Below are 26,538 nucleotides of genomic sequence, written 5' to 3'. Positions count from 1 at the left end.
AATGCAAACAAAATTATGTGTTTGCACGTGGTGTTCAAAGCAAAACAAATGTCTCATGAATTGTTCTTTTAATAGGTATGTTATTGAGAAGAAAGAGAAGTTAGGCACACGCTGGGTAAAGTCTGGAAAGACATCTGGCCCTGAATGCAATTACAAGGTGACTGATGTTGATGAGGGCAGTGAGGTGCAGTTCCAGGTCCGTGCTGAGAATGAAGCTGGAGTTGGCCACCCGAGTGAACCTACTGTTTTCATGGTCATTGAGGATCCCATAAGTATGTTTAGTTAATTCATAGCATGCAACACATACTAATGCCCAAGTAGTGATAGATGATTATGTACACCACATAATATGTATTGATTTATGTGTTGTTGTTTTTTAGGTCCACCTTCTCCCCCAATTGAAGTCCAGATAGTTGATGCCAGCAGAGAGCACATCAACATTACATGGAAAGCTCCAGAAAAGAATGGAGGAAGTCCAGTCACAGGCTACCATGTTGAGCTGTCTGAAGCTGGAACTGAGAAGTGGATGAGGATTAATGCCCGTCCTGTCAAAGAGCTTAGGTTTAAGGCTGAGGAAGGCATAATTCCTGAGAAAAAATATGTTTTGAGAGTTCGTGCTATCAATGCTATTGGAGTCAGTGATCCCTCTGAAATTTCAGATAGTGTCTTTGCCAAAGACCCTGACAGTAAGGACTATTAAATTATTAACTGTGAATGAAAGTGTGTGTGTGTGTGTGTGTGTGTGTGTGTGTATGTATGTGTGTACACTTATTTTTTTTCCCCACTGGTCTGATACTGGTATTAAATCCATTTTTCAATATTTTAAAGGTGCACCAACCATGGATCTCGAGACTCAAGATATTGTAGTTGTTGAGGGTGAGAAGATGAATATAAAAATCCCATACAGAGCAATTCCGAAACCATCAATGGTCTGGAAAAAGGGTGACACTGAATTAAAGACTGAAGACAGACTGACATTGACATGTGAACTTAATCGTGTTCACCTGGAGCTTCTCAAGTGTAAACATGAAGATGCTGGCGTGTACACTGTTACTCTCGTGAATGTTCTGGGTTCAGTAACTGGCACAATCAACGTAAATGTAATCGGTAAGAAACTGTGTAACTATATAAATTGGCTTCAACTGATTCACACTTATCATACCTACTGCTTAAAAATCAAGCTAAATGCCTTATTATATTTTTCATTAAAAGGCCTGCCTGGACAATGTAAGGACATCTCTCCGAGTGAGGTCACCAAGAACTCTTGCAAAATCTCCTGGGAGCCTCCAGAGAGTGATGGTGGTAGCCCAATCTTGCACTATGTTCTAGAGCGCAGGGAAGCTCAGAAGAAGACATTTTTGCCTGTGATGTCTGGAGACAATGTTTTAAGCTTTCTGGTCAAAGATCTTATGCTCAATGGTGAATATTACTTCAGAGTGAAGGCTGTTAACAGAATTGGGTGTGGCGAGTTTCTTGAACTCCGCAATCCTGTTTTAACAGAAGAACAGAAACGTAAGTATAAATTTTATTGTTATTAATTTTTATTTTATGTACACTCTCTCTGGTCATGTTTGTCGTTCTTTTTTCTATTATTATTATTATTACTATTATTATTATATTACAGAACATCCAGACCCACCAATTGAGGTTGAGGGACACAATCCCACCTCAAATTCAATCACTGTTACTTGGATGGCACCACCATATGATGGTGGATGCCCAATCACAGGGTACATTCTTGAGAAGATTGAAAAAGATGGTGACAGATTTGAGAGATGCGTTCCAAATCTGGTACCTGGTTTCTCCTACACTGTCACTGGCTTGACAGAAGGAAAAGAATACCAGTTCCGTGTACGTGCAGAGAACATTGCAGGAGCAAGTGACCCATCTCGCAGTACACCACTGATTAAGGCTGCTGATCCTGTTGGTATGTTAAAAACAAATCAAAATCTGTTACAGCTCTACTTTGAGTATAAAAACTTTTTGTTGTGTCAAATAAAACATTAAATGTCAATTTTTTAAAATCTCTATTACATTTTCTGCTTCAGATCCACCAAAGGTATCACTTCATGCACGTATTGCATCTGGCCTCAGTATCAAAAAGGGAGAGGAGATTAGATTGGATGCTTACATATCTGGATCTCCCTACCCAACTGTAACATGGCTCAGAAATGATGAGAATGTCAGGCAGCCGCCAGCTAAGAAGAAACCAGAAATTGTGAAGAAGAAAAAGAAGAAGTCTGTGCAGCCTGAACCTGAAGAAGTATTCCATCCACCACTTTTAGATCGGCTGTCATTTGACCAGACCAAACGCAGTGAGACTGCTCTGATGGTGCGTGATGCCATCAGATCTGACCATGGAAATTTCACTATTAGAGTTGAGAATACCCATGGTTTTGCAACAGCATCTTGTGACGTCAATGTTCTTGGTATGCTATTTTTGAAACTACTATGGGTATCTCCTTAAGCATTTAACAACAAAAATGATGTATTAACATTTCTGCCTGTTATAACTTACAGATAAGCCTGGCCCCCCTGTGAACTTTAGATTTGATGATATCAGGAACATCTCTGTTGTTTGCACTTGGGATGCACCTCTTGATGATGGCGGCAGTGAGATCATCAACTACATACTGGAAAAGAAAGACAACACAACAGATGAAATTGGTTGGGTAACTGTGACCTCGACTCACAAGGGATACAATTACCCTGTGACCAAGCTTATTGAAGGAAAGGAGTACATCTTCAGAGTCACAGCTGAAAACAAGTTTGGCTGTGGACATCCATGCTACTCTGAACCACTTATTGCAAAGAATCAATTTGGTAAAGTTATATTTTAGCTATACTTTGAACAGTAGTTGGCTTATATTATAGTTTATTTGAGTTTTTTGATTATTGTTTTTCAGAACCACCTGATGCTCCCAACATGCCAAGAATTGGAGAGGTCACCTCCAGCACAGTTGCCCTCAGCTGGCATGAGCCAAAGGACAATGGTAGCCCTATCTTGGGCTATTGGGTTGAGAGACGTGAAGTCAACAGCAAATATTGGATCAGAGTAAACGCCAATCTTCTTAGTGCACTGACAGTTAAGGTTGAGGGTCTTATGGAAGGCCTTGTTTACGTCTTTAGGGTCTGTGCCGAAAATCTTGCTGGCCCAGGAGAATTCAGTGTACCAACTGACCCTCAAACTGCAATGGATGCAATATGTAAGTGTGGAAAATGAAAACTAAACATTGAAAGTTGTAATTTTAAGTTGTAATTATTTTTTTGGTAGTTTGTATAGATGATATTAATTGTGTACATTTATGCAACAGTGGGCTTTACTCAAAAAATAGATTCTTTGTCAACCTGCATTGAAACTCATGATTTATACTAACTGGATTTAAGTTACCTTTTAATTTGATAAAATGTAACTATTTTTGCAGTGCCACCTGGTCCACCTGTACCAAAAATTGTTGATGTCACAAATACTTCTATCGATATCAGTTGGATACCTCCATTATACAACGGTGGTGGAGAAATCCTTGGATATCATATTGAGCGCTGTCTGGTTGGAGAGAAGGATTGGGTCCGCTGCACTGAGTTTAGATGCAAAGACCGCAAGTACACCGTGACTGGACTGACTGAAGGAGCTGATTATTACCTTCGTGTGTATGCTGTAAATGATGCAGGACATGGAGCCCCAGGCATGACTGAACCTGTTCAGGCCAAAGAACCTGAAGGTAAGTTGAAAAACTTGTGACATTTTCTTCAAATAGAGCGCAATGAGGATCTGAAGTCTTTTTCAAACAATCAACCTTAAATTAAGCTATTACTCAAGATTATTTAACACACACTTGAGCAATTATAATAAAATATTTAAATCTGCATTGATTTAACAGAGTCACCAGGGGTTGAGTTTGATATCTGTGTAAGGAATGGAGTCATCATTAGAGCTGGAGAAACATTGCGTCTCCCTGCTGTTGTTACTGGGCGACCTGTACCAGAAGTTAAGTGGACAAAGGATGATGCAGAACCAGACAAGGAGCATGTAATTATTGAGACAGAAATAAAGAACAGCACTTTAAGCATCAAAAATGCTTTGAGAACTGACCATGGAATATACCAGATCACAGGCACCAACCCCAGTGGAACCAAGTCTGCCTCTGTTAAGGTGGATGTGATGGGTAAGTACAATTATTTTCTTTAAAAAAGTTTCAGAAAATTGTTAGCTTTTTAAATTCTGAAATGTGGGATATGTTCCCACACGTGTGTTTTTTTGTTTGTTTTTTTGGGACAAAAGATGTTCCTGGACCAGTGGTTGATCTTAAGACAGTTCATGTGAGCAAGAAGATGATTTCATTCACCTGGTCAGATCCTCTGGATAATGGTGGAAGTGACATAATGGGCTATGTTGTTGAGAGAAAGGATGCCAAAATGCACATTTACAGACAACCCCTGGAAGTCGCCAGTTGCAAATGTGACATTGTTGGTCTGCTTGATGGAGAAGAATACATGTTCCGTGTAGTTGCAAGGAACAAGTATGGCCTTGGTGCTCCTGTTGACCTTGGACCCGTTTTAGCAGTGGATCCCAAAAGTAAATACAACAGAATATATAGTGAATTTATATCTTGTATATGAAAATATATTTGAATTACATATTTTTATATTGTTTTAATATTCATACAAAAGGGATAAACAACCTTCTTGAAATTTTAGGAGTTCCATCTGCCCCAGAGAAATTGCACTATACGGAAAGGACCAAGAACACTATTACTTTGACTTGGGAACCTCCTCGTAGTGATGGCGGTTCTCCAATCCGAGGCTACTATATTGAAAAGATGAGACAAGACAGCAATGAATTTGATGTTGCCAACCGTCAACTTTGCAAAGACCTCACCATCACTCTGGACAATTTGTCTGAGAACATGATGTATGACTTCAGAGTGAAAGCTGTCAATGAGGTTGGTGATGGAGAACCATCCAAACCAATCAGTGTCAATATTCAGGATGACGAACGTATGTATCACTCCCTATAATATAAATCATTGACCAATTCTGATCGCATGTAGTTGTAGTTTGCTAATAAAAATCATGCCTTAACATTTTCATTGATATTTTCCTCTATTTTAGATTCACCAACTGTTAAGTGGTTGAAATTCTTTAAAAGTGATGCCATTGTTGTCAAGAAAGGAGCAGCTATTGAAATTCCTGCTGAAATTTTCGGCCTACCCTTGCCTACATTTGAGTGGACAAAGAATGGAGTAGTTATTGACCAACCCACTGAGACAATGACGTTGGAATCAGAGGAGATTAACAGACAAACTATCAACACCAAAATTGGTATTCCTGAAACTGTAAGACAAGACACAGGCATATACAAGTTAACTGCCACAAATACCCGTGGAGTAGGTCAACGCACAATCCGTGTGGATATCTTGGGTAAGCCTTTAAATGTTATTCAGTACTTTTACTTAAGCTTATTGATTTTCCACAGCATGGGAAGTAGTATTGGGTGTTACACAGTACTTTTTCCTGTAGTTAAGTTATGTAGGGGACAACTCTTTATTTTCAACAGTTTTGTTACAAGATTATCTTTATGATAACTGTGGTGTTCTTTTCCTAGATCGCCCATTGCCACCAAGAAACATTGTGGTGTCTGACATCAAAGCTGAGTCTTGCTACCTTACCTGGGATGCTCCAGAGGACAATGGTGGAAGTGACCTCACTAACTACATCATTGAGAAGAGAGATGCCAGCAAAAAGAAGTCTGACTGGGAACAGTTGACATGCTGCATTATAGACAGACGTTATGGGGTTAATACATGTTATTAATACGTATTATTATGAGACAGTTCCTTCTAGAATGAAACAGTGCTATATGCTTATAAATGCTCTAAATGTTTTTTTGTTTTTGTTTTTTTTACATCCCCTTCTAAAGGTGTACAAACTGGAGGCCTATGGTAATTACCAGTTCCAGATCAAAGCTGAGAACAAATATGGGGTCAGTGATGGTTGTGAATCAGAAAAGGTTGTACTCAAAGATCCATTTGGTCTTCCCGGGCCACCCCAGAGGCCAAGGATTATTAGCCACACCTGCTCATCCATGGTGGTCACTTGGGAGCCTCCAAAAGACAATGGTGGCTCAACTATTCAAGGCTACTGGCTTGAAAAGAGAGAGAGAGGTGCTGTATACTGGAGTCGTGTTAACAGAGCTCCAGTAACAAAACCAGCAGTCAAGGGCCTGGAATACAATGTGCTGCACCTTATTGAGGGTGCCGAGTACAAGTTCCGTGTTATGGCTCAGAATGCAGCTGGCGTTGGACCTCCAAGTGAAGCAACAGAATGCGTGCCTGCGGTTGATCCAAAAAGTAAGTAATATTGATATTCATGTGTTGATATGTTTATGAATTCCTGTTCCTTATGAATAAAACTTTCTTAAATGTTACTTATAGACCCACCAGGTCAACCACCAGCACCTGTAGTAACAGACAAATCAACAAGCAGCGTGACCCTTTCTTGGACCCCACCAGAAAAAGATGGAGGAAGTCCAATAAAGGGTTACATTGTTGAAGTTCAGGATGAGGGTTCACATGAGTGGAGAAGGATCAATACACCGGAGAAGCTGATCCTGAGTAATTCATACACTGTGTCAGGGCTTAAAGAGAATAAGAAATGCAGGTTCAGGATTGTTGCTGTAAATGCTGCTGGTGAATCTGAGCCAAGTCAAAGAACTTCTGATATCATTGTACAGGATATTCTGGGTAAGTCTTACTTTTATGTACATGTGTTACAATACTATAGAATTATATTTAATACATACATGCAGAAAGTTATATATGATTAAAGATATATGTGTTACCCAACATGTTCACAGAGGAACCTGTCATTACTTTGGAGGTCACAGCTCAAGAACTTCTGAATTGTCGTGCTGGAACAACCATCAAGATTCCAGCCACCATCTCTGGCAAACCTGTTCCGAATGTGACATGGGACTTTGATGGAACCGCGCCAACAGAGAAAAAGAATGAACGTCACACTCTGCCAGAGGATTCAGAAGTAGGATAATTCATATTTCTTTAAAACACTCAGTTTGTTTAGTCCAAACAAACTAATACATTTTACATTTAAACTCTGCAGGTATCATCCAGTGATACAACATCAGTAGTGACAATCCCTGAATGTAAATTAAACCACTCTGGGCGATATATCATCACTGCTAACAACCAGGCTGGCACTAAAATAGTTAAAGTGCGCGTGAATGTACTTGGTAAGCATATTCGAAATCCCTAAAATCATGAAAACATCAAAACCTGATATAATAGTATTATCATTAGAACACAGAACGTCTAGAAGTATGTATTATATCACATAACTTGTCTCTTTTGTCTAGATTTGCCTGGAGCTCCAAAAAACATCAAAGTCAGTGACATCACACGTGGAACATGTAGACTAGCCTGGATGCCTCCAGACTCTGATGGTGGTGACAGGATCAAAAGCTACTTCATTGAGAAAAAGACTGTTGAAGGAAAGGCTTGGACAAAGGTCAACCCAGCTTGTGCAATGCAGTCCTTAGTTGTGCCAGACCTCATTGAAGGACAAGAATACTTGTTCCGTATAAGAGCTGAGAATTGCTTTGGTTTGGGGCCTCATACCACAACCATTCAGCGGACTAAAGCCAGGGATCCTATTCGTAAGTGTATTTTGTATACAAGTCTGTCATTAAAAATACTTTAATACAGTTTATTCTGACTATTCAAAACACTATATTATTGCAGATCCTCCGGATCCTCCCACAAGAGTTAAAATCGTTGATGTGTCAAAGGGCATTGTGACTCTGACTTGGAAGCCACCAAAAAATGATGGTGGTGCACCTGTGACTCACTACAATGTTGAGCGTCTGTGGTGGGATAGCAGTGGAAACCAGCAAGAGTCCTGGAGACAGTGCAACCGCCGTGATATTGATACCACCACTTTCAAAGTGGAGGATCTCCACCAGGGTGCTGAATATGAATTCCGTGTTAAGGCTGTGAATGAGGTTGGTGCGAGTAGACCATCCTCTACAGCAGGACCTATCATTGTTATGGACCTGAACAGTATGTACAGAGCAACACACACAAAGTAATTCAGTTAATTTAAGAGTTGTCTGATGAACCAATTCACCTTTCTTCCTTTCACTTTTAGGGGCACCTTCCATTGAGCTTCCAGAATTCATGGAGGTTGAACAGGGTGCAGATATTCATATTGTTGCCAAGATTAAGGGATGTCCATTCCCAACACTCACATGGCAGAAGGCTCCACCTCACAAGGGTGAAAACAAGGTTGACATTGAGTATGATGAGCACATCAACAAGCTTGTGTCTGATGATAGCTGCACACTGCTGATCCAGCAGGGCAAACGCTTAGATACAAGCCTCTACACTCTTACTGCTAGCAACAGCCTTGGTACTGTTTCCAAGGAAATGAGGCTTAATGTTCTAGGTAAATTGCAACAACCATTTTTTATATGAAGACCTATGTGTTGTTTTTATAACTAAAATTATTCTCTTATTTTAAACAGGACGTCCTGGGGCTCCATCTGCACCCATTAAATTTGAGGAAATTCATGCTGAACAAATAACACTGTCATGGCTGCCTCCTAAGGATGATGGTGGCTCCAAAATTACAAACTACACTATTGAGAGACGTGTTGCCAACAGGAAGACTTGGATACCTGTCACTAGTGAACCCAAAGAGAGAATATACACAGTCGAGAATCTAATGCCAGGCCATGAGTACATTTTCCGCATTAGGGCTCAAAACAAATATGGTGTTGGTGATCCTCTTGATAGCGAACCTGAAGTAGCCAGGGATGTGTTTGGTAAGTATTAATTCACATGTTTAATGTTGATGTAATTAGAGACATTTTGTATGTTTAGATTACATTAATTTCACTTTATAACATTGACAACATTTTATGTGTTTTTTAAGTGCCACCTGGTCAGTGCGAGAAGCCAACACTCTCTAGCATCACAATAGACTCCATGACTGTGAACTGGGAAGAGCCAGACACAGATGGAGGTACTCCAATCACAGGCTATTGGCTTGAGCGTAAAGAAACTACATCTAAACGCTGGAGCAGAGTAACTCGTGATCCAGTCAGGCCCATGCCACTTGGTGTGTCTCACAAAGTCGTGGGACTCATTGAGGGATCTCAGTATTTGTTCCGTGTGATTGCAATGAATGCAGCAGGATGTGGACCCCCAAGTGAGCCATCTGATCCAACATTTGCCAGAGATCCAATAGGTAGGAAAACAAGTTTGAGATTCAATGATATCATTTTTCAATTAATAGAGAATCACACTATGACAAATCGTTTTCTTGTAGCTCCTCCTTCTCCACCTACCCCAAAAGTCACTGACTGGACTAAGACTACAGCAGACTTGGAATGGATTCCACCCTTGAAGGATGGAGGTTCAAAGATTATGGGCTACTATGTTGAATACAAAGAGGAGGGCACAGAAACATGGGTTAAGGTTTGTTTTAGACCAGAGTATTTACATTTCAGCAAAACATGTTCATATACTTTTTATAGATTACAAATAAGATCTTCCTTCTGTTCCAGGCCAAAGACAAGGAAGTCAGAGGTACTAAATTGGTGGTCACTGGACTGAAAGAGAATGCATTGTTTAAGTTCAGAGTTTTGGCAATCAATGCTGCTGGCTTGAGTGAACCAGGCGAAGTTGCTGATGCTATTGAAATGAAGGACCGGATAAGTAAGTCTCAGTGATTCAACATGTAATTCAATATGTTTGTGTGCAAAAAGATCTAAAATCGAAATAAAAATTCATACACTCTAAAAAAAAACTAGGTTAAAAAAAGCCTAATTGTGTTGTTTTTTGGGAATTGTGGGACGGGGGCTCCATTGACAGCTATTTAATTAACACTTTGAAGGCCAAGAAAGGTAGGTGCTCACGAGAGCTCCACGGAAACTGATACAGAGGAGAATAAATTGTTGAATAAAGTCGTTACTTAGTTTTTTTGGCACACAAAAAGTATTCTCGTCACTTCATAAAATTAAGGTTGAACCACTGTAGTCACATGGACTATTTAAATGATGTCTTGCCTACCTTGCTGGGCTTTCAAAGTGTTAATTAAATAGCTGTCAATGGAGCCCCCCCTGTGCCATCGGACTTCATCAATAAACCTAATTTGTGTTCCAAAGATGAACGAAGTGATTAATGACAGAAACATAATTTTTGGGTGAACTAACCCTTTAATGAATAAATTCATCCATTTTATGCCGGCATCAGTAACGATTTTATAGATAAAATAAAAGGTACACAAACCTGTATTTTAGTGAAGAAATGCACTAATTCAATGGCACTGAGAACTGCTCTCTCCTGAAGAGGAAGTAAAAAGCCTGTGATAAATAACTCAACCGCAATATGATGTATGTAATATGAAATTAATGATCATTTTTGTAATTTCAGTTTTGCCAGTCCTTGACCTGGACATTTCAGTAAAGGAGAAGATGGTTATTCATGCTGGAGGTGTTATTCGTATCCTGGCTTATGTGTCAGGCCAACCTCCACCTGTGATAACATGGAGCAGAGATGGATACCCAGTCCCACCAGAAGCTGTTATTGAAACCACTTCAATCAGCTGCTCAATGGTAATCAAAGACTGCACAAGGGCACAACGAGGTGTTTATACAATAACAGCCAATAATGATGGAGGAGAGGTGAAGAGGTCTGTTATTGTTGATGTACTTGGTAAGTGAGAATTATCAGACGCAAATAGTCTATATATTACTATGAAATAGCTACATTAGAGAAATTAACTTTCTTATTTTATTTTACTTCTTCAGATGTCCCTGGTCCGGTGGGGGCACCATTCACAGCAGAAAGTCTTACAAGTGAATCATGCAAGCTGAACTGGTTTTTTCCTGATAATGATGGTGGATCTGCCATCTCCAACTACATAATTGAGAAACGTGAAGCAGAGCGCAAGGCTTGGACATCTTGCTCCTACACAGCTGGCAGACAAAATGCTGTAGTAAATAATCTGGTGCTAAAAAAGGCATATTTCTTCAGAGTTGCAGCTGAAAATGTAATTGGAGTAGGACCTTTCAGTCAAACATCATGCGAAATTGTGATTAAAGATCGCATCAGTAAGTATTTTTCTTTATTTTTTTCCTGGATTTAAAATAGCTTTAAACTATTGAAGTAATTCAGCTGTAAAATAGTATTCAGCATGGATGGTAGCTAATCATCATTTGGTCTCTTTTTACTAGATGTTCCAGACCGTCCAGAAGACCTTGAGGTGACTACCATCACTAAAGACTATATCAGTATGACTTGGAAGCCACCTAAGTACGATGGAGGATCTGAGGTGATATCTTACATTCTTGAGGCTCGCATGATTGGCAAAGACAAGTTTGTCAGACTGACCAAAGAGAAACTGATGGATAGAAGATATACTTATGATGGTCTCAGAGAAGGCGACACCTATGAATTCCGTGTCAGTGCAGTGAATGAAGTTGGTCCTGGCAAACCATCCTTCTCCACTAAGCCAATTACATGTAAAGACGAACTTGGTGAGTGAATTGTTTTTGTTTTTCGTTATGTACACCACTATTATTATTATAAATCTCTAATTCTATGTATTAAATAAAAATGACGTCAATAATATGATTATTATTATTTTTTAATTTTAGAACCTCCTACAATTGAGCTTGACTTCCGTGATAAGGTTGTTGTGCGGGTTGGTGAAAGCTTTGTACTCCAGGGGCGTTACACTGGAAAACCAGCCCCATCTATCACCTGGTCAAGGGATGATAATGAACTGAAAGCAGACAACCATATCCAGTTCAAAAATACTCTTACCACAATGTGTCTGGGTATTATGAAAGCTCAGCGTGGGCACAGTGGCAGATACTGTGTGACTGTTGAAAACTGTACTGGTGCTCGTAAAGGCATTTGCAATATCACAGTTGCAGGTAAGTCTCATGAAACGATAGAAAAAATGTTTACATGCATGCATGCAATACATATTTTGGGCTTATAACTAACAAGCAATCTATCTGAATATTCTGTGCATTTTTTAGATCGACCATTGCCTCCAGAGGGCCCAGTTGTCTTTGAGGAAGTTCACAAAGATCACATGGTTATTTCTTGGAAGCCCCCTCTTGATGATGGTGGATGTGAAATTTCTAACTACGTCATTGAAAAGAGAGATGTAAACAGAGACATGTGGACAACTGTAACATCTGCCTCCACAAAAACCCACTGCAAAGTACCTAAGCTTGTAGAGGGTCGTGAATACATCATGAGAATTAGTGCTGAGAACATGTATGGTATAAGTGACCCACTGGAGTCAAAAGAGATGAAAGCTAAAGATCTATTCAGTATGTTAAAACACTCACAAAACAATCAATTGAACATTAAAGCTGTAAAAATTTGTTTTGTTCCTAATATCTTACACATAATTACAGGGGTACCTGAGGCGCCTGAGCAACCCACTGTAAAAGACATCTTTCGTGATTCAGCACTGGTGATTTGGAACCGTCCTCGTGATGGTGGAAAGCCCATCACAAACTATATCTTGGAGAGGAAGGAGCCTTCAGCTAAGAGATGGTCTCGTGCAACCAGAGATCCAATTTACCCTGCTACGCAGTATAGGGTACAAGACCTTGTTGAAGGCTGTGAATATGAATTCCGTGTAATGGCAGAGAATGAAATTGGCACTGGAGATCCTAGCCCTCCAAGTAAACCTATTCTTGCTAAGGATCCCATTGGTAAGTGCTAGTGTTTTGATGGTTTCATTCTCTTAATGCTTATCTTTTGATTATTCTTTTTTCACTAATTCAACTTATTCTTAATAGTTCTGCCAAGCCCACCTGTTTTGCCTGAAGCTGTTGACAAGACTAAAGATTCTGTGAATCTATCATGGCGTGTTCCTCGTCATGATGGTAAAGGCAAAATCTTTGGTTACTTGATTGAGTATCGGAAGCCTGGTGCAGTCGAATGGATCCAGGCAAATGAAACTCCTGAATCATGCCCAGACACCAAGTTTGTTGTGACAAAACTACCAGAAGGTGGAGAGTTCGAATTCAGAATTATGGCTGTGAATGCAGCTGGAAAATCTGAACCTGCATATGTCAAGGAACCAGTGAAAGTTCATGACAGACTTGGTAATTTCTTTCTTTTTATTTACATATTCAGAAAATGCATAAGAGTAGTATTGAAAAGTAGGTATTGTTTTATAATACTACTCTCCCCCTGTAACTTGAAGTATGTTTTTTCGCATATTGGAAAGTAATCACTTAAAAATCTATTAATTCATATTTCTATCTTTCTCATCTTAATTCTTATGCAGAGGAGCCAGAGTTGCTGTTACATGGTAATATGGCTCGTGATCACCTTGCCATGGTTGGGACAGACATCACACTCAGTGCCACAATTAAGGGCATGCCAATACCCACTGTCTCTTGGAAAAAGAATGATGGTGAAGTTCCTGCTCATTGCCTTATAGAGGTCACAGAAAGCGGAAGCAAACTTCACATTAAGAAGTGTACCCGTGCTGACAGTGGCAATTATACTATCACTATTCAGAATGCAGCTGGATCGAAATCTGCTACCTGCACTGTTCTTGCTCTTGGTATGAATGTTTTAAGAACAACTCTTAACGATAGATAGATAGATAGATAGATAGATAGATAGATAGATAGATAGATAGATAGATAGATAGATAGATAGATAGATAGATAGATTCTTTTTTAACATTGTAACAGGATTACAATGAAATTCAGTACACACAGTATGTATAATTAAATACTGTAGATACCCATAGTAGCGCCACAATGACTCCTTTTCTTTTTGATTCAGATAAACCTGGACCTCCAAGGAATCTTACCATCTCTGAAATCACAAGTGAGTCAGCTTACGTGACATGGCAAAAGCCAGAAGATGATGGTGGTGCTGTGATCTCCCACTATATTGTGCAAAAGAAAGATGTTGCAGCTGAGAACTGGGTTTCAGTGTGTGCTGCATCCAAAAAGCTGAGCCTCATGGCTCAATATCTGATGGAGGGAACTCAGTATCTCTTCAGAGTTGCATCTGAGAATCAGTTTGGCAGGAGTGCATTTGTTGAAACCAACAAGCCCATCAAGGCAGTTGATCCTCTTTGTAAGTATTAAATTTAATATTATTTTTCTAATTCTTGACTTTTTATACCAGTTTGTTAAATTAATTTGTATATTTTTACTTATAGATCCCCCTGGTCCACCCAAGAATCTGCATCATGTGGATGCAGACAAAACTGAAGTATGGCTTCAGTGGGAGTGGCCTGAACGTACAGGTGGAAGTGACATCACTGGATTCATTGTTGAGCATCAAGAAGAAGGTTCCACAGACTGGGTGACCTTCAAGACTGTCAGCAATCCTCAATGCCATGTAACTGGACTTGTGGAGGGCAAAACCTATAGATTCCGTGTAAAATCACAAAATGCAATTGGCATTAGTCGACCAGATACCACTGTGCCAATTACTTGCCAGGAAAAAACCTGTAAGATATATAATATATTTTATTATATAATTTTATTTTTTTATAGAAAAATTACAACATAATATAACATTTTATTATGATAATATTCTTTTTCAGTGGCTCCAACTATTGAAGTTGATGTGAAGCTTATTGAGGGTCTTGTTGTCAAAGCTGGAAGTACAATTGTCCTCCCAGCAGTCATGCATGGAATCCCAACTCCAACAGCCAAGTGGCAAAGTGAAGGAAATGAGCTTAAAACTGAGGGCACATTTAAGATTGTTACTGAAGAAAATTCAACTGTCTTGACTATTAGTGAATGTGTCAGAAATGACAGCGGAGAGTTTATACTTACTGTGGCAAATCCTGCTGGAAGCAAATCTGTTGCTCTACATGTCACAGTCCTTGATGTTCCATCTGCTCCAGTTGGTCCTGTAAATATCCTTGAGGTTACCCCTGATCATATGATAATCCAGTGGCGTCCACCAAAAGATGATGGGGGTGCACCTTTGATGAACTATGTTGTAGAGAAGAAGGATGTCAAGAAGCCTTGGGAGCCATGGTCAGTTGTGAGTTCTGGAAGTACCAGCACAAAGGCCAAAGTCCCACGTTTGGAGAAGGGACGTGAATATATTGTGCGTGTACGTGCCGAGAACAAAATTGGCATTGGAGCTGCCCTTGAAAGTCCTCCCACTATTGCCAAGCATATGTTTGATCCACCAGGCCCTCCTGGCCAGCCAACATGTTCTGATATAACAGAAAATGCTGTAACAGTGTCATGGACTGAACCAGAAACAGATGGTGGAAGCCCTGTGAGTGGCTACATTGTTGAGCGCAGGGAGATGACCGGCAAATGGATACGTGTCAATAAAACACCAGTCTTGGATGTTAGATACAGGGTGTGCAGTCTGTTTGAAGGAAACAGCTATGAATTTAGAATCTTTGCTGAAAATGTTGCTGGTGTAAGTGAGCCTTCATATCCATCAGACACTGTGAAAGCTAAACGTCCGATTAGTCCTCCAGGGCCTCCGAGTAACATTAAGCTGAAGGACTGGAGCAAGTCATATGCAGATTTGGTATGGACCAAACCTTCCAGAGATGGTGGCAGCCCCATCTTAGGCTATGTTGTTGAATGCCAGAAATCAGGTTCTGCACAGTGGGACAGAATAAATAAGGATCTAATTAAGTTTTGTGCATTTAGAGTACCTGGACTTAGTGAAGGCACAGAGTACAGATTCCGTATTAGAGCCTCAAACAAAGTTGGAGATGGTGAGCCAAGAGAACTCACAGAAACTGTGCTTGCCAAGGACATTCTTGTTCCCCCCGACGTAACTGTTGATGTTGCTTGCCGTGACCTCCTTACAGTTAGAGCAGGGCAAATCATCAACCTTGTGACCCGTGTAAAGGGCAGACCTGATCCAGAAATCACTTGGACTAAAGATGCAAGAGCTTTAGGCAGAGATAAACGCACTGAGATGAACAATAACTTCCCTCTTGTTGAGCTGGTAATTCAGGAAGCTGTTAGAGCTGATTATGGAAAATATGCAATTCAAGCAAAGAACAGCAGTGGTCAAGCACATGCTACAATTATTGTTAATGTACTTGATATTCCTGGAGCCTGTCAGAATTTGAAGGTTGCTTATGTCACGAAAGAGTCATGTATGGTGTCTTGGGAAAATCCAGAGGATAACGGTGGCACTGAAATTACTAATTATAAAATTGAGTGCCGACAACCAAGTCAAAGGGGATGGACAGTTGTTACATCTGACTGCACCAAACGACTTGTCAAAGCTCCACTTGTTGAGAATTGCGAATATTTCTTCCGTGTGAGTGCAGAGAATAAAATTGGTGTTGGTCCACCAACTGAAACAAAAGCACCAGTCCTTGCTGTTGACCCAGTTGAGAAACCTGGTGAGCCAGAGAACTTCCAAATCACTGAAATTGGCAAGACATTTGTCTTCCTCAAATGGAAGAAACCAGAATATGATGGTGGTAGTCGAAACCTTGCTTACCATATTGAAAAGAAGCCTAAAGAAGCAGATGAATGGGAAAGATTACACAAAGGTGCAATAAAGGAAACCTATTTCATGGCTGACAGATGTATTGAGAACCAAATTTATCAGTTTAGAGTTCAAACAAAGAATGAGGGAGGAGAGAGTAACTGGGTGACAACAGATGAAGTTCTTGTAAAGGAGGAACTTGTACAGCCAGAGCTCAAAGTCAAACTGATGGGAGTTCTTGTTGTTAAAGCTGGAGATGCAGTTCCAATTGAGGCAGAGGTTATAGGTAAACCTCAGCCTGATATAAAATGGTCTAAAGAAGGTGTCACTGGAGATATCACCAAAAGCCCAAGAGTGCAAGTTGAAACTGGCACCAACTTCACTAAATTTCTGCTCACAAGTTCAAGACGTGGAGATACTGGAAAATACATAATTACTGGAACAAATGCTGCTGGAACCTGTACTGCTGAGGCCAAGGTGAATGTTCTTGATAGACCAGGTCCTATTAGAGATCTGAAAGTGTCAGAGATTTCTGTGGACAGATGCAAGCTTACATGGGAAGTACCAGAAGATGATGGTGGTTGTGAGATCTATAACTACATCATAGAAAAATGTGAGACAAAGAGAGGAGTATGGTCAATTCATTCAGCAGCTGTAATTACCAATTCAGCTAAAGTTACTCGCCTTATCGAAGGAAATGAATACATATTCCGAGTGAGAGCTGAAAACAAAATGGGTGCTGGCCCTGCTGTTGAAACTGAGTCTATTGTTGCAAGGACCCAGTTTAACATACCAGGTGCACCAGATGCTCCAGAAGTGACTAAAATTACAAAAGAAGAAATGGTTGTTATGTGGTGTTCTCCTGATAATGATGGTGGAAAACCTATCACTGGTTATATTCTTGAGAAAAAAGAAGAGCATGCCATTCGGTGGGGCCCTGTTGTTAAGTCCCCAATTGCAGGGACACAGATGACTGTTACAGGTTTACTGCCTAATCATGAATACCAGTTCCGTGTTAAGGCTGAAAATGAAATTGGGGTTGGTGATGCAAGCAAGCCATCCAGATCATTTACTGCAAGAGATCCAGTTGGTATGTCCAGTTACAATATTTGATGAAATGTTTATTTGTTTTGTCTTTACAGCCACATTTATTATTTGGTTTTCTATTTGCAGAGCCTCCTGGTCCCGTTAGTAACTTAAAGGTGGCTGACAGCTCAAAGACATCAGTCACTCTTGCATGGACAAAGCCTACATATGACGGTGGTGCTCCTCTTATTGGATATGTAGTTGAGCTCAGAGTCAAGGGCACAGGCAAGAAGGGGGATGAAGGCTGGAAAAGGTGCAATGTTGCTGCCCAGTTGATCGGAACAGAATTCACAGTCTCAAGCCTGGATGAGAAGCTTGAATATGAATTCCGTGTTTCTGCCCAAAATCAGGTTGGCTTGAGTCAGCCAACAAATCTTGAGGGAGCTGTGACGCCAAGAGAAGTCTTGGGTGAGTTTCCATACACTTTTCTATAAACTTTTCAGCAATTTTACCTTCTATGTCCTAATTTGTGTTTTTATCCTTTTTTTCCCCCCAATCTTCAGAGGCCCCCGAGATTGATTTGGATGCAGAACTGAAGAAAGGGTTGACAGTTAGGGCTGGATGCCCAATAAGATTAGTTGCAACAATTAGAGGAAGACCCGCTCCCAAGGTCTTATGGAGGAGAATGGGTAAAGACAATGTTGTTCAGAAGGGCCATGTTGATCTCATTGACACTATGACATTCCTTGTCATATCTGAAAGCTCTCGTGATGATTCAGGCAAATATTCATTGACTTTATCCAGTCCAGCTGGAGAGAAGGCAGTGTTTGTGAATGTCAAAGTACTTGGTAAGTAAAAAACAGGCTCCCGTTTATTCAATGTTTCAGTCACGTAACTTCTTCTGATTATTTTTATATTAGCGGAATTAGTGGGGAAAAAAACACACACAACTGAAACAGATGAATAAAGTTATATATGAATCTATGAAAATACTTAAAATATCCAACTTTTCATTCAAATATATATATATTTTGTTTTTGCATTTTAAAAACAGATTCACCTGGACCTGTTGTTGGTCTTGAGGTTACTGACATCACAATGTCCTCTTGCAACCTCACATGGTCTCCACCTGAAAATGATGGTGGCAGTAACATCACTCATTACATGGTTGAAAAACGAGAAATTGATCGCAAGACTTGGGCAACAGTGAAAGCTAATGTTGAAAACACCACATTTAAAGTAAGCAATCTCGCCCCAGGAACAGAGTATTACTTCCGGGTCATAGCTGTAAACGAGTATGGTCCCGGAGTCCCAAGAGTTACACCAAAATCTTATCTGGCCTCTGATCCTATCAGTAAGTGCATTCTTAGCCAGAACAATTTTAAAGCTTTTGTTGAAATAGTATTACTATAACAATTCTGTCTCCTTCCTTAAGGCAAGCCTGACCCACCACAAAAGGTTGATATTCTTGAGATTACTAAGAACAGTGCAACTGTGGGATGGGTGAAACCATTGCGGGATGGCGGAGCTAAAATTGATGGCTACATTATTGACTATCTTGAGCTTCCAATGCCTAAACCTCCCAAGAAACCAGTAGAGGGTGAAGCTGAGGCTGAGCCTGGCGTTGAGCCTGTGGCTCCTCCTCTACCTGAACCTGTGGTTGAGGACAAGGAGGAGAAGGAGGAGAAGAAGAAGGAGGAATGGACACCATACACAGTCGTAAAAGATTTGAGCATCTCTGTTGCTGGACTAAAGGAAGGAAGAAAATATCGTTTCAGAGTTGCAGCAAGAAATGCCATGGGCTCTAGTCTTCCCACAGAGACAAGAGAAGCTTATGAGATCAAGGAGCAGATGTGTAAGTTAGAAAATTAATGTGTTACTCAGTCATTTGAATTAATAGACTTCAACTAAAAACTTAAATCTTGTATTTTTTTCCCAGTGGAGCCCAAAATCATCATGCCTGAACTTGTCACTGCAAAGGCAGGAGCAAAACTTAGGGTTGAGGCTCTTGTATCTGGAAAGCCAGCACCAGTGTGCCAATGGAAACGGGGAGAAAATAATGTAGTCTCATCAAGCCGTCTCGCTGTGCACAAATCTCAGAACATGTGTGTGCTCATCATTAAGGATGTTTCGAGACAAGACAGTGCTGAATACAGCCTTGTTGCTGAGAACAGCACTGGAAAAGTTGACCAGACTTTGAAAATCATCATCAGAGGTTAGAACTTGTCATCATCACCACCTTCAATAATAATGGGCTATGTGAACATGCAGTTAATTTTTCTACAAACATTCTTTTGTGTCAGATATTCCTGGACCACCTGAGCCACCATTTGAGATCAGTGACATTGATTCTGATGCCTGCACACTCTCTTGGAACAAACCTACTGAAGATGGTGGTAGCAATATCACTAATTATGTGGTTGAGAAGTGTGATGTAAGCAGAGGTGACTGGGTTACTGCTCTTTCCAGCTGTGGGAAAGCTGGCTGCAGAATCGGAAAGCTTATTCCTGGAAAGGAATATGTCTTCCGTGTTCGTGCTGAGAACAGATTTGGTATTTCAGACCCCCTTACATCTGAAAGGATGGTTGCTAAATTCCCCTTTGGTAAGTTGAAATGCAAGCATCAGCAGTGTCTGTCAACATGTAACTGATGACAAAAATGATGAGACATATTTGTCAGTGTTTAACAATTTAATTTTCTTTTAGATGTTCCTGGTGAACCTTTGAACTGCCGCATCAACAAAGTGAACAAGGACTGCATGTTTGTGGCTTGGGATAAGCCTGAGTCTGATGGTGGCAGTCCAGTTACTGGATACTACATTGAACGCAAAGAGAGGAACAGTCTCCTTTGGGTGAAGGCTAATGATTCTGTTGTTCGCACAACAGAATATCCTTGTGCTGGCCTAATTGAGGGTCTGGAGTACACTTTCAGAGTGTCTGCTATTAACCGAGCTGGACAGGGTAAACCAAGCAAGAAAACTGAGTTCATCACAGCAAGAACACCTGTTGGTATGTGCATGTAAAATACATTTTTTAGGTATACATGTTTTCGTATTAGATATTTAAGTTCTATATTTTGTTGTTGTTTTGTTTTTAAATTATAGATGCTCCTGGAAAACCAGAGGTGCTTGATGTTGCTAAGAACACAGTTACATTGGTGTGGACTAAACCAAAGAATGATGGTGGAAGCAAGATAATTGGATACTATGTTGAGGCCTTGAGGCTTCCAGGAGACACTTGGGTGCGTTGCAACACAAGTAGTCAAAATGTGCCTCGTGAGGAGTACACAGCAACTGGGTTAGAAGAGGGTGCTAAGTACCAATTTAGGGTAATTGCCAAGACAGCAGTTAACATTAGCAGGCCATCTGAAATCACTGACCCCATTCTGGTGTCTGCAGAAAATGGTAAGTATTTTTATGTTTTTTAAATGATTTTTAAAATGTTTTCTAAGTTGCTATTCAATTGCTATTTATCTTATTGATTTTCTGTCATGTTTCCTTGTCTATAGTGCCTCCAAGAATAGAGCTTTCAATTCAGATGAAAAAGATGTTGCCAGTAAAGGCTGGGTCAGATGTTTGTCTTGAAGCTGAAGTTTTTGGCAAACCAATGCCCAAGGTTACATGGAGCAAAAATGGAGAATTGTTAAAAGCTGACAAAGAATTCAAGATGTCTCAAAAGAGACATCTCTTTTCTCTGAGCCTTGATGCAGTTACTAAACTTCATACTGGAAATTATGGAATTCTTGCAGCAAATGCAAGTGGTTCTACGACTGCAGAAATACAACTCAAAGTTTTAGGTGAGTAAAATCATATTTTTATTGTTTAGTCTAAATACTACTAAGTGAATTGGACATATAGCATATTCGTGTCCTTTTTGCAAAATAATAATCATGCATTCCCCTTACACAGATATACCTGGCCCACCAGCCTCTATCAAGTTTGATGAGATAGTTTCAGATCGAATTAAGTTGTGCTGGGAGGCTCCTCTTGCCGATGGTGGTTCTCCAATAACAAATTATGTTGTTGATAAACGGGAGACAAGCAGGGCAAACTGGGCCCAGTTTTCTGCTAAAATCAGTAGGGAAACAACGGAATGTTCAGTGGAGAGACTAATTGAGGGGCACGAGTACCAGTTCCGTGTTCGTGCTGAGAACCACTATGGTACTGGTGATGCCATTGTATCCAACCCTGTTGTGGCAAGGAATCCCTTCAGTAAGACCTTACTATTGGTTTATGTATTTTATTGATTGGATATATAATTTCTGTGTTGTAATGTACTTGCCATTTACAGCTGTTCCTGGAGCATGTGATCCACCGGTCCTTACAAACATCACAAAGGAGTGTATGACTGTAAGCTGGAAGGAACCATCTGATGATGGAAAATCACCTATCCTTGGATACATGGTTGAGAAACGTGAAACCAAGGAAGTGAACTGGACCAAACTGAACAGAAAACCCTTGCTGGAGAGAACACTTGTGGTTGGAAGTCTCTCTGAGGGAGCTCAATATGAGTTTAGAGTCATTGCTGTAAATAAAGCTGGCCTTGGCAAACCCAGTGAACCATCTAATGCTGCCTCTGCTCTTGATCCTTTGTGTGAGTATCAGAATCCATTCACAATATCTTGTATATCAACAAATATGTGAGAGCTTTTATCAGTACCTCTTACTTATTTACAGATCCTCCAGGCCCACCCATTTCTCCCAAGGTAACAGACACCACCAACAGCACAATTAGACTAACTTGGACTAAGCCTGCAAATGATGGTGGAAGTGAAATTTTGGGATACCTTGTTGAATGCAAGAGAACTAATACAACAGACTGGATAAGATGCAATGTACCAAAGAACCTTCAGGATACAAATTATGTTGTGACTGGACTCTTGGAGAACTCAGAGTACCAACTTCGTGTTACTGCTGTAAATAAAGTTGGATTCAGCCAGCCTTGTGAAGTTCCTGAAAAACACATTGCCAAGGATGTTTTTGGTACTAGCTTTAAAATCATTTATTGTGTATTTTGTTAATTCTAATATATTTTATGAAAAATGAAAATACAGTAAATTATTAAAATATTTTGTAACTTATTCCGGAAATATATATTAATGTATTCTTTCTATGTTATTCCAGTTGCTCCTGAGGCTGAGCTTGACGCAGAGCTGAAGGACACTTTGGTGCTAATGGCTGGAAGTAAAATGAAACTTCATGCCACAATTAAGGGTCGACCAACCCCCAGGGTCACCTGGGCCAAGATGAACACCAACATTAAGGAAAGACAAGGAATCATAATCAAGACGACAGACACTGATACATTGGTTTGTGTTGAGAAAGTAAACAGATACGACGCAGGGAAATACATTCTGAATCTTGACAGTGTAAGCGGAATGAAGATGTACACAGTTATTGTCAAGGTCCTTGGTGAGTTCTGTGATATTAAGAGTTTTATTTTTATTCAGATACAGTTTTCTTAATATTTTATATTAACTAAAGTATGTATAACTCTTATAAAATTAAACAGATACCCCTGGACCTCCACTTAATCTGATGATAAAAGAGTCATCAAAGGACAGTGCCTCCATCCTATGGGATGCACCTCTAATTGATGGTGGAAGTGAGATTACAGGTTACATTGTTGACAAAAGAGATGCAGAAAGGAAAGCATGGTCAAATGTTTCAAACACTACTAAAACATCTTTCAAGATTGATGGTTTAGAGGCTGGTAGATCTTATTGCTTCAGGGTTCTGGCTCAAAATGAGTATGGCATTGGTGAACCATGTGAAACTGTGGATGCTGTTAGAGCTTCTGGTAAGGGAAGATATTTTTTGGTCATGTAATCCTCAATTGCAAAAAAAAAAATTATATATATATATATATATATATATATATATATATATATATATATATATATATATATATATATTTATATATATATCAGTATATATTTTATAATAGTTTTGCTGATATATATTATTAAGTAAACTTATCAATATCTTCCAGAACAACCTGGACCAGTTATGGACTTCAAGACCTTGCTTGTGACCAAGGACTCTTGTACTCTTTCCTGGAAAAAACCAATCAGTGATGGTGGAAGTCGCATCATTGCATATGTGCTTGAGGTGCTTAATGGCGAAGACAAATGGAAGGAGCTTCTTCGATCAAAGAACATGCAATATAGTGCAAAAGATCTTGTTGAAGGAAGGGAATACAAATACAGAGTATTTGCAACAAATGATTCTGGTGATGGTCCCGTGAAAGAACTCGCTGTGATCGCCAAAGATGTCAATGGTGAAATTTCAAATTTTGTATTTGTATAAAAATGCCCTTTAGCTCTTTCTGGTATATTGTGTTTCAAATCTGCTCCTTATCCATTCCTTTTCTATACTGTTATAGTTTATCCAAGCTGTGACTTGCGGGAATTGCCTAACTTGAACTACATTGCAAAAGAAGGAAGCAATGTTCGTCTCAAGATTCCTATTAGTGGAAAGCCTGTCCCTGTTGTCACATGGAAGAAGGGGGAGGATGAAAATCTCACAGACACAGGAAGAGTGTGTGTAGAATCGACAGCTGTAAACACAACTCTCTTGATACGTGACTGCCAAAGGACAGATGCCTCAAAATATACCATCACTCTTCGCAACACTGCTGGGTCTAAAGAGTCCACAATTTTCGTCAGAGTTGTTGGTAAACCAGGAATTCCAACTGCACCAATAAAGTTCAAAGAAGTGACTGCAGATGGTGCAACCTTAAAATGGGGTTCTCCTAAAGATGATGGTGGATCAGAAGTTACCAACTACATTCTAGAGAAACGTGATTCCATTACTAACATGTGGGTTACAGTGTTTTCATCTGTGGACACAAACACTTTCAGAGTGACTGGTCTCCATGAGGGAACTGAATACATCTTTAGAGTGAGTGCAGAAAACAAATATGGAATTGGCGAAGGCCTCAAATCAGAGCCTATGGTTGCCAAGCATCCATTCAGTGAGTGGACTTTAAATTTATCGTCAATATATACTATAGATAATATCAAAGTGTAAAAATCTCACTTTCTTACTCATGATTATTTCCTCAGATGTACCAGATTCACCTCCTCCCCCACAAGTCATGAGTATGCGTCATAATTCAGCAACTCTTACATGGTTAGATCCAAGGAAAACTGGAGGCTCACCAATCACAGGTACAGAAGTAATTAAATGAATATGAGTCAATAATAATACTTTTTCATAAAAATATAGCTAGGAGAAAACAATTCTAGAACAATTAGATAAATAAACAGTATTTTTTGCTTACAGGCTACCATGTTGAATTCAAGGAAAGAAACAGCATGTTATGGAAAAGAGCAAATCCAACTCCTTTGAAGATGAGAGATTTCAAAGTGACTGGCTTAACAGAGGGTCTAGAGTATGAGTTCAGAGTTATGGCTATTAATTTGGCTGGTGTTGGAAGACCAAGTCCTGCCACTGAGCCAATGGTTGCCTTGGATGCAATTGGTAAGTTAATGGTATTTTAAAGGCTTGGGTCATTCAAATATATAACCTCCCCAATTTGTGTATGGTTGATTTAATAATTTATTTGAGCATATTTCATTATAGATGCACCTGGGAAACCAGATGTGATTAGTATCACTAGAAGCACTGTAACACTTCAATGGACTGAACCTCAGTATGATGGTGGACACAGGCTAACAGGCTACATTGTTGAGAGACGTGATCTCCCAGCCAAGGTCTGGGTGAAGGCTAATGCAGTAAATGTTGTCGACTGCGCATATACTGTAACAGACTTGCAAGAGGGTTGCAAGTATGAATTTAGAATCAGAGCAAAGAATGGTGCTGGAGCAATAAGTCAACCCTCTGAACAAACAGATACCCTTATGTGCACGGATGAATATGGTAAGACTCAATTGCTCTTTCTTGTGCATGCATTGTGAGTAAATGATGTTTTATATCATCCAAATATGAAAAATAATTATGCTGATTAGTGTATATACTGATTATTTTGCAGCGGCACCAACAATTATAATCGATCCAACAGTCAAGGAGGGGCTTACTGTCAAAGCTGGAGATACAATTGTGATTACTGCAACAAGCATTCTGGGCAAACCCCAACCAACTTCTGTGTGGTCAAAGTGTGGAAAGTATTTTAAGCCTTCAGATGTGTGTCAGATAGAAACTACACCTTCTTCTTCTACTCTTTCTATCAAGTATGCCAGTAGGAAGGATTCAGGAGAGTACACAATCACAGCAAGTAACCCATTTGGTGTCAAAGAGGAAAATGTTAAAGTAACAATTTTAGATGTTCCTGGTCCACCAGGGCCAGTTGAAGCAAGTGGAATTTCATCTGAAAAGGTCACTTTGACATGGACACCACCTCATGAGGATGGAGGATCTCCAATCAAATATTACACATTGGAGAAAAGAGAAACAAGCCGTCTCCTTTGGACCATTCTTGCCGAAAAGGTTATTGACTGCCACTTTGTTGCCAATAAACTTATTCAGGGAAATGAGTACATTTTCCGGGTTTCTGCTGTCAATAATTCTGGAGCTGGTGATCCCTCTCATTCTGAGCCAGTGAAAATGGTGGATAGATATGGTATGTTTATTGTTAAAAACTCTTTCTCTCATATATTACTTCCATACTTCTCCTTTGTGTGTGATGCTACATATCTGCATATGTAATGCAATAAAGTTCTCAAAAGACATATTAATTATTTCAGGTCCCCCCGGCCCGCCAGCCAAGCCAGAAGTTGAGAATGTTTGTGGAAATTCTGTTACCATTGCTTGGAAAAGACCAGCCGATGATGGAGGAAGTGATATAACAGGGTACATGGTTGAGAGGAAAGAAAAGAAGGGCATGAGATGGACACGAGCATCAAAGAAAACAATTGCTGACCTACACTTTGAAGTGAAAGGGCTGAAAGAGGGAATTGAATTTGAATTTAGAGTAACTGCTGAGAATAAGGCTGGTTTTGGTGAGCCAAGTGAACCTTCAATGCCTGTGAGGACAAAGCTTGTTGCAGG

At 39.9% G+C, this 26,538-nt stretch overlaps 1 protein-coding gene across 2 annotated transcripts in view; it reads left to right on the top strand.

Annotated features, from left to right (window-relative positions):
- Positions 1–26,538, top strand: part of ttn.1 (titin, tandem duplicate 1) — a 138,479-nt gene that overhangs the window by 68,080 nt on the left and 43,861 nt on the right. For both annotated transcript variants that reach the window (XM_084122516.1, XM_084122515.1), the window contains 57 exons: positions 76–272; positions 381–686; positions 829–1,107; positions 1,213–1,512; positions 1,625–1,927; positions 2,049–2,429; positions 2,521–2,823; positions 2,907–3,206; positions 3,426–3,722; positions 3,882–4,166; positions 4,283–4,576; positions 4,699–4,998; positions 5,113–5,421; positions 5,606–5,796; positions 5,921–6,350; positions 6,435–6,743; positions 6,857–7,038; positions 7,120–7,249; positions 7,373–7,672; positions 7,758–8,075; positions 8,164–8,460; positions 8,540–8,839; positions 8,950–9,264; positions 9,346–9,494; positions 9,584–9,734; positions 10,452–10,733; positions 10,829–11,131; positions 11,255–11,557; positions 11,678–11,959; positions 12,068–12,367; positions 12,455–12,757; positions 12,845–13,153; positions 13,339–13,620; positions 13,848–14,147; positions 14,233–14,526; positions 14,623–17,592; positions 17,676–17,996; positions 18,092–18,376; positions 18,583–18,882; positions 18,964–19,383; positions 19,468–19,743; positions 19,832–20,131; positions 20,234–20,536; positions 20,632–20,931; positions 21,036–21,323; positions 21,436–21,738; positions 21,818–22,120; positions 22,204–22,509; positions 22,651–22,938; positions 23,039–23,326; positions 23,519–23,806; positions 23,912–24,502; positions 24,594–24,698; positions 24,814–25,011; positions 25,114–25,410; positions 25,523–26,110; positions 26,235–26,537. In XM_084122516.1, the coding sequence (XP_083978642.1) occupies positions 76–272; positions 381–686; positions 829–1,107; positions 1,213–1,512; positions 1,625–1,927; positions 2,049–2,429; positions 2,521–2,823; positions 2,907–3,206; positions 3,426–3,722; positions 3,882–4,166; positions 4,283–4,576; positions 4,699–4,998; positions 5,113–5,421; positions 5,606–5,796; positions 5,921–6,350; positions 6,435–6,743; positions 6,857–7,038; positions 7,120–7,249; positions 7,373–7,672; positions 7,758–8,075; positions 8,164–8,460; positions 8,540–8,839; positions 8,950–9,264; positions 9,346–9,494; positions 9,584–9,734; positions 10,452–10,733; positions 10,829–11,131; positions 11,255–11,557; positions 11,678–11,959; positions 12,068–12,367; positions 12,455–12,757; positions 12,845–13,153; positions 13,339–13,620; positions 13,848–14,147; positions 14,233–14,526; positions 14,623–17,592; positions 17,676–17,996; positions 18,092–18,376; positions 18,583–18,882; positions 18,964–19,383; positions 19,468–19,743; positions 19,832–20,131; positions 20,234–20,536; positions 20,632–20,931; positions 21,036–21,323; positions 21,436–21,738; positions 21,818–22,120; positions 22,204–22,509; positions 22,651–22,938; positions 23,039–23,326; positions 23,519–23,806; positions 23,912–24,502; positions 24,594–24,698; positions 24,814–25,011; positions 25,114–25,410; positions 25,523–26,110; positions 26,235–26,537 (19,505 nt within the window). The remainder of the gene's footprint in view (positions 1–75; positions 273–380; positions 687–828; positions 1,108–1,212; positions 1,513–1,624; positions 1,928–2,048; positions 2,430–2,520; positions 2,824–2,906; positions 3,207–3,425; positions 3,723–3,881; positions 4,167–4,282; positions 4,577–4,698; positions 4,999–5,112; positions 5,422–5,605; positions 5,797–5,920; positions 6,351–6,434; positions 6,744–6,856; positions 7,039–7,119; positions 7,250–7,372; positions 7,673–7,757; positions 8,076–8,163; positions 8,461–8,539; positions 8,840–8,949; positions 9,265–9,345; positions 9,495–9,583; positions 9,735–10,451; positions 10,734–10,828; positions 11,132–11,254; positions 11,558–11,677; positions 11,960–12,067; positions 12,368–12,454; positions 12,758–12,844; positions 13,154–13,338; positions 13,621–13,847; positions 14,148–14,232; positions 14,527–14,622; positions 17,593–17,675; positions 17,997–18,091; positions 18,377–18,582; positions 18,883–18,963; positions 19,384–19,467; positions 19,744–19,831; positions 20,132–20,233; positions 20,537–20,631; positions 20,932–21,035; positions 21,324–21,435; positions 21,739–21,817; positions 22,121–22,203; positions 22,510–22,650; positions 22,939–23,038; positions 23,327–23,518; positions 23,807–23,911; positions 24,503–24,593; positions 24,699–24,813; positions 25,012–25,113; positions 25,411–25,522; positions 26,111–26,234; position 26,538) is intronic.

This window comes from Abramis brama (assembly GCF_963993115.1).
Source record: "Abramis brama genome assembly, chromosome: 8".
Classification (NCBI taxonomy): domain Eukaryota; kingdom Metazoa; phylum Chordata; class Actinopteri; order Cypriniformes; family Leuciscidae; genus Abramis; species Abramis brama.
The sequence above is the reverse complement of the archived record's forward strand: the minus strand, read 5'-3'. Positions and strand labels throughout refer to the sequence as shown.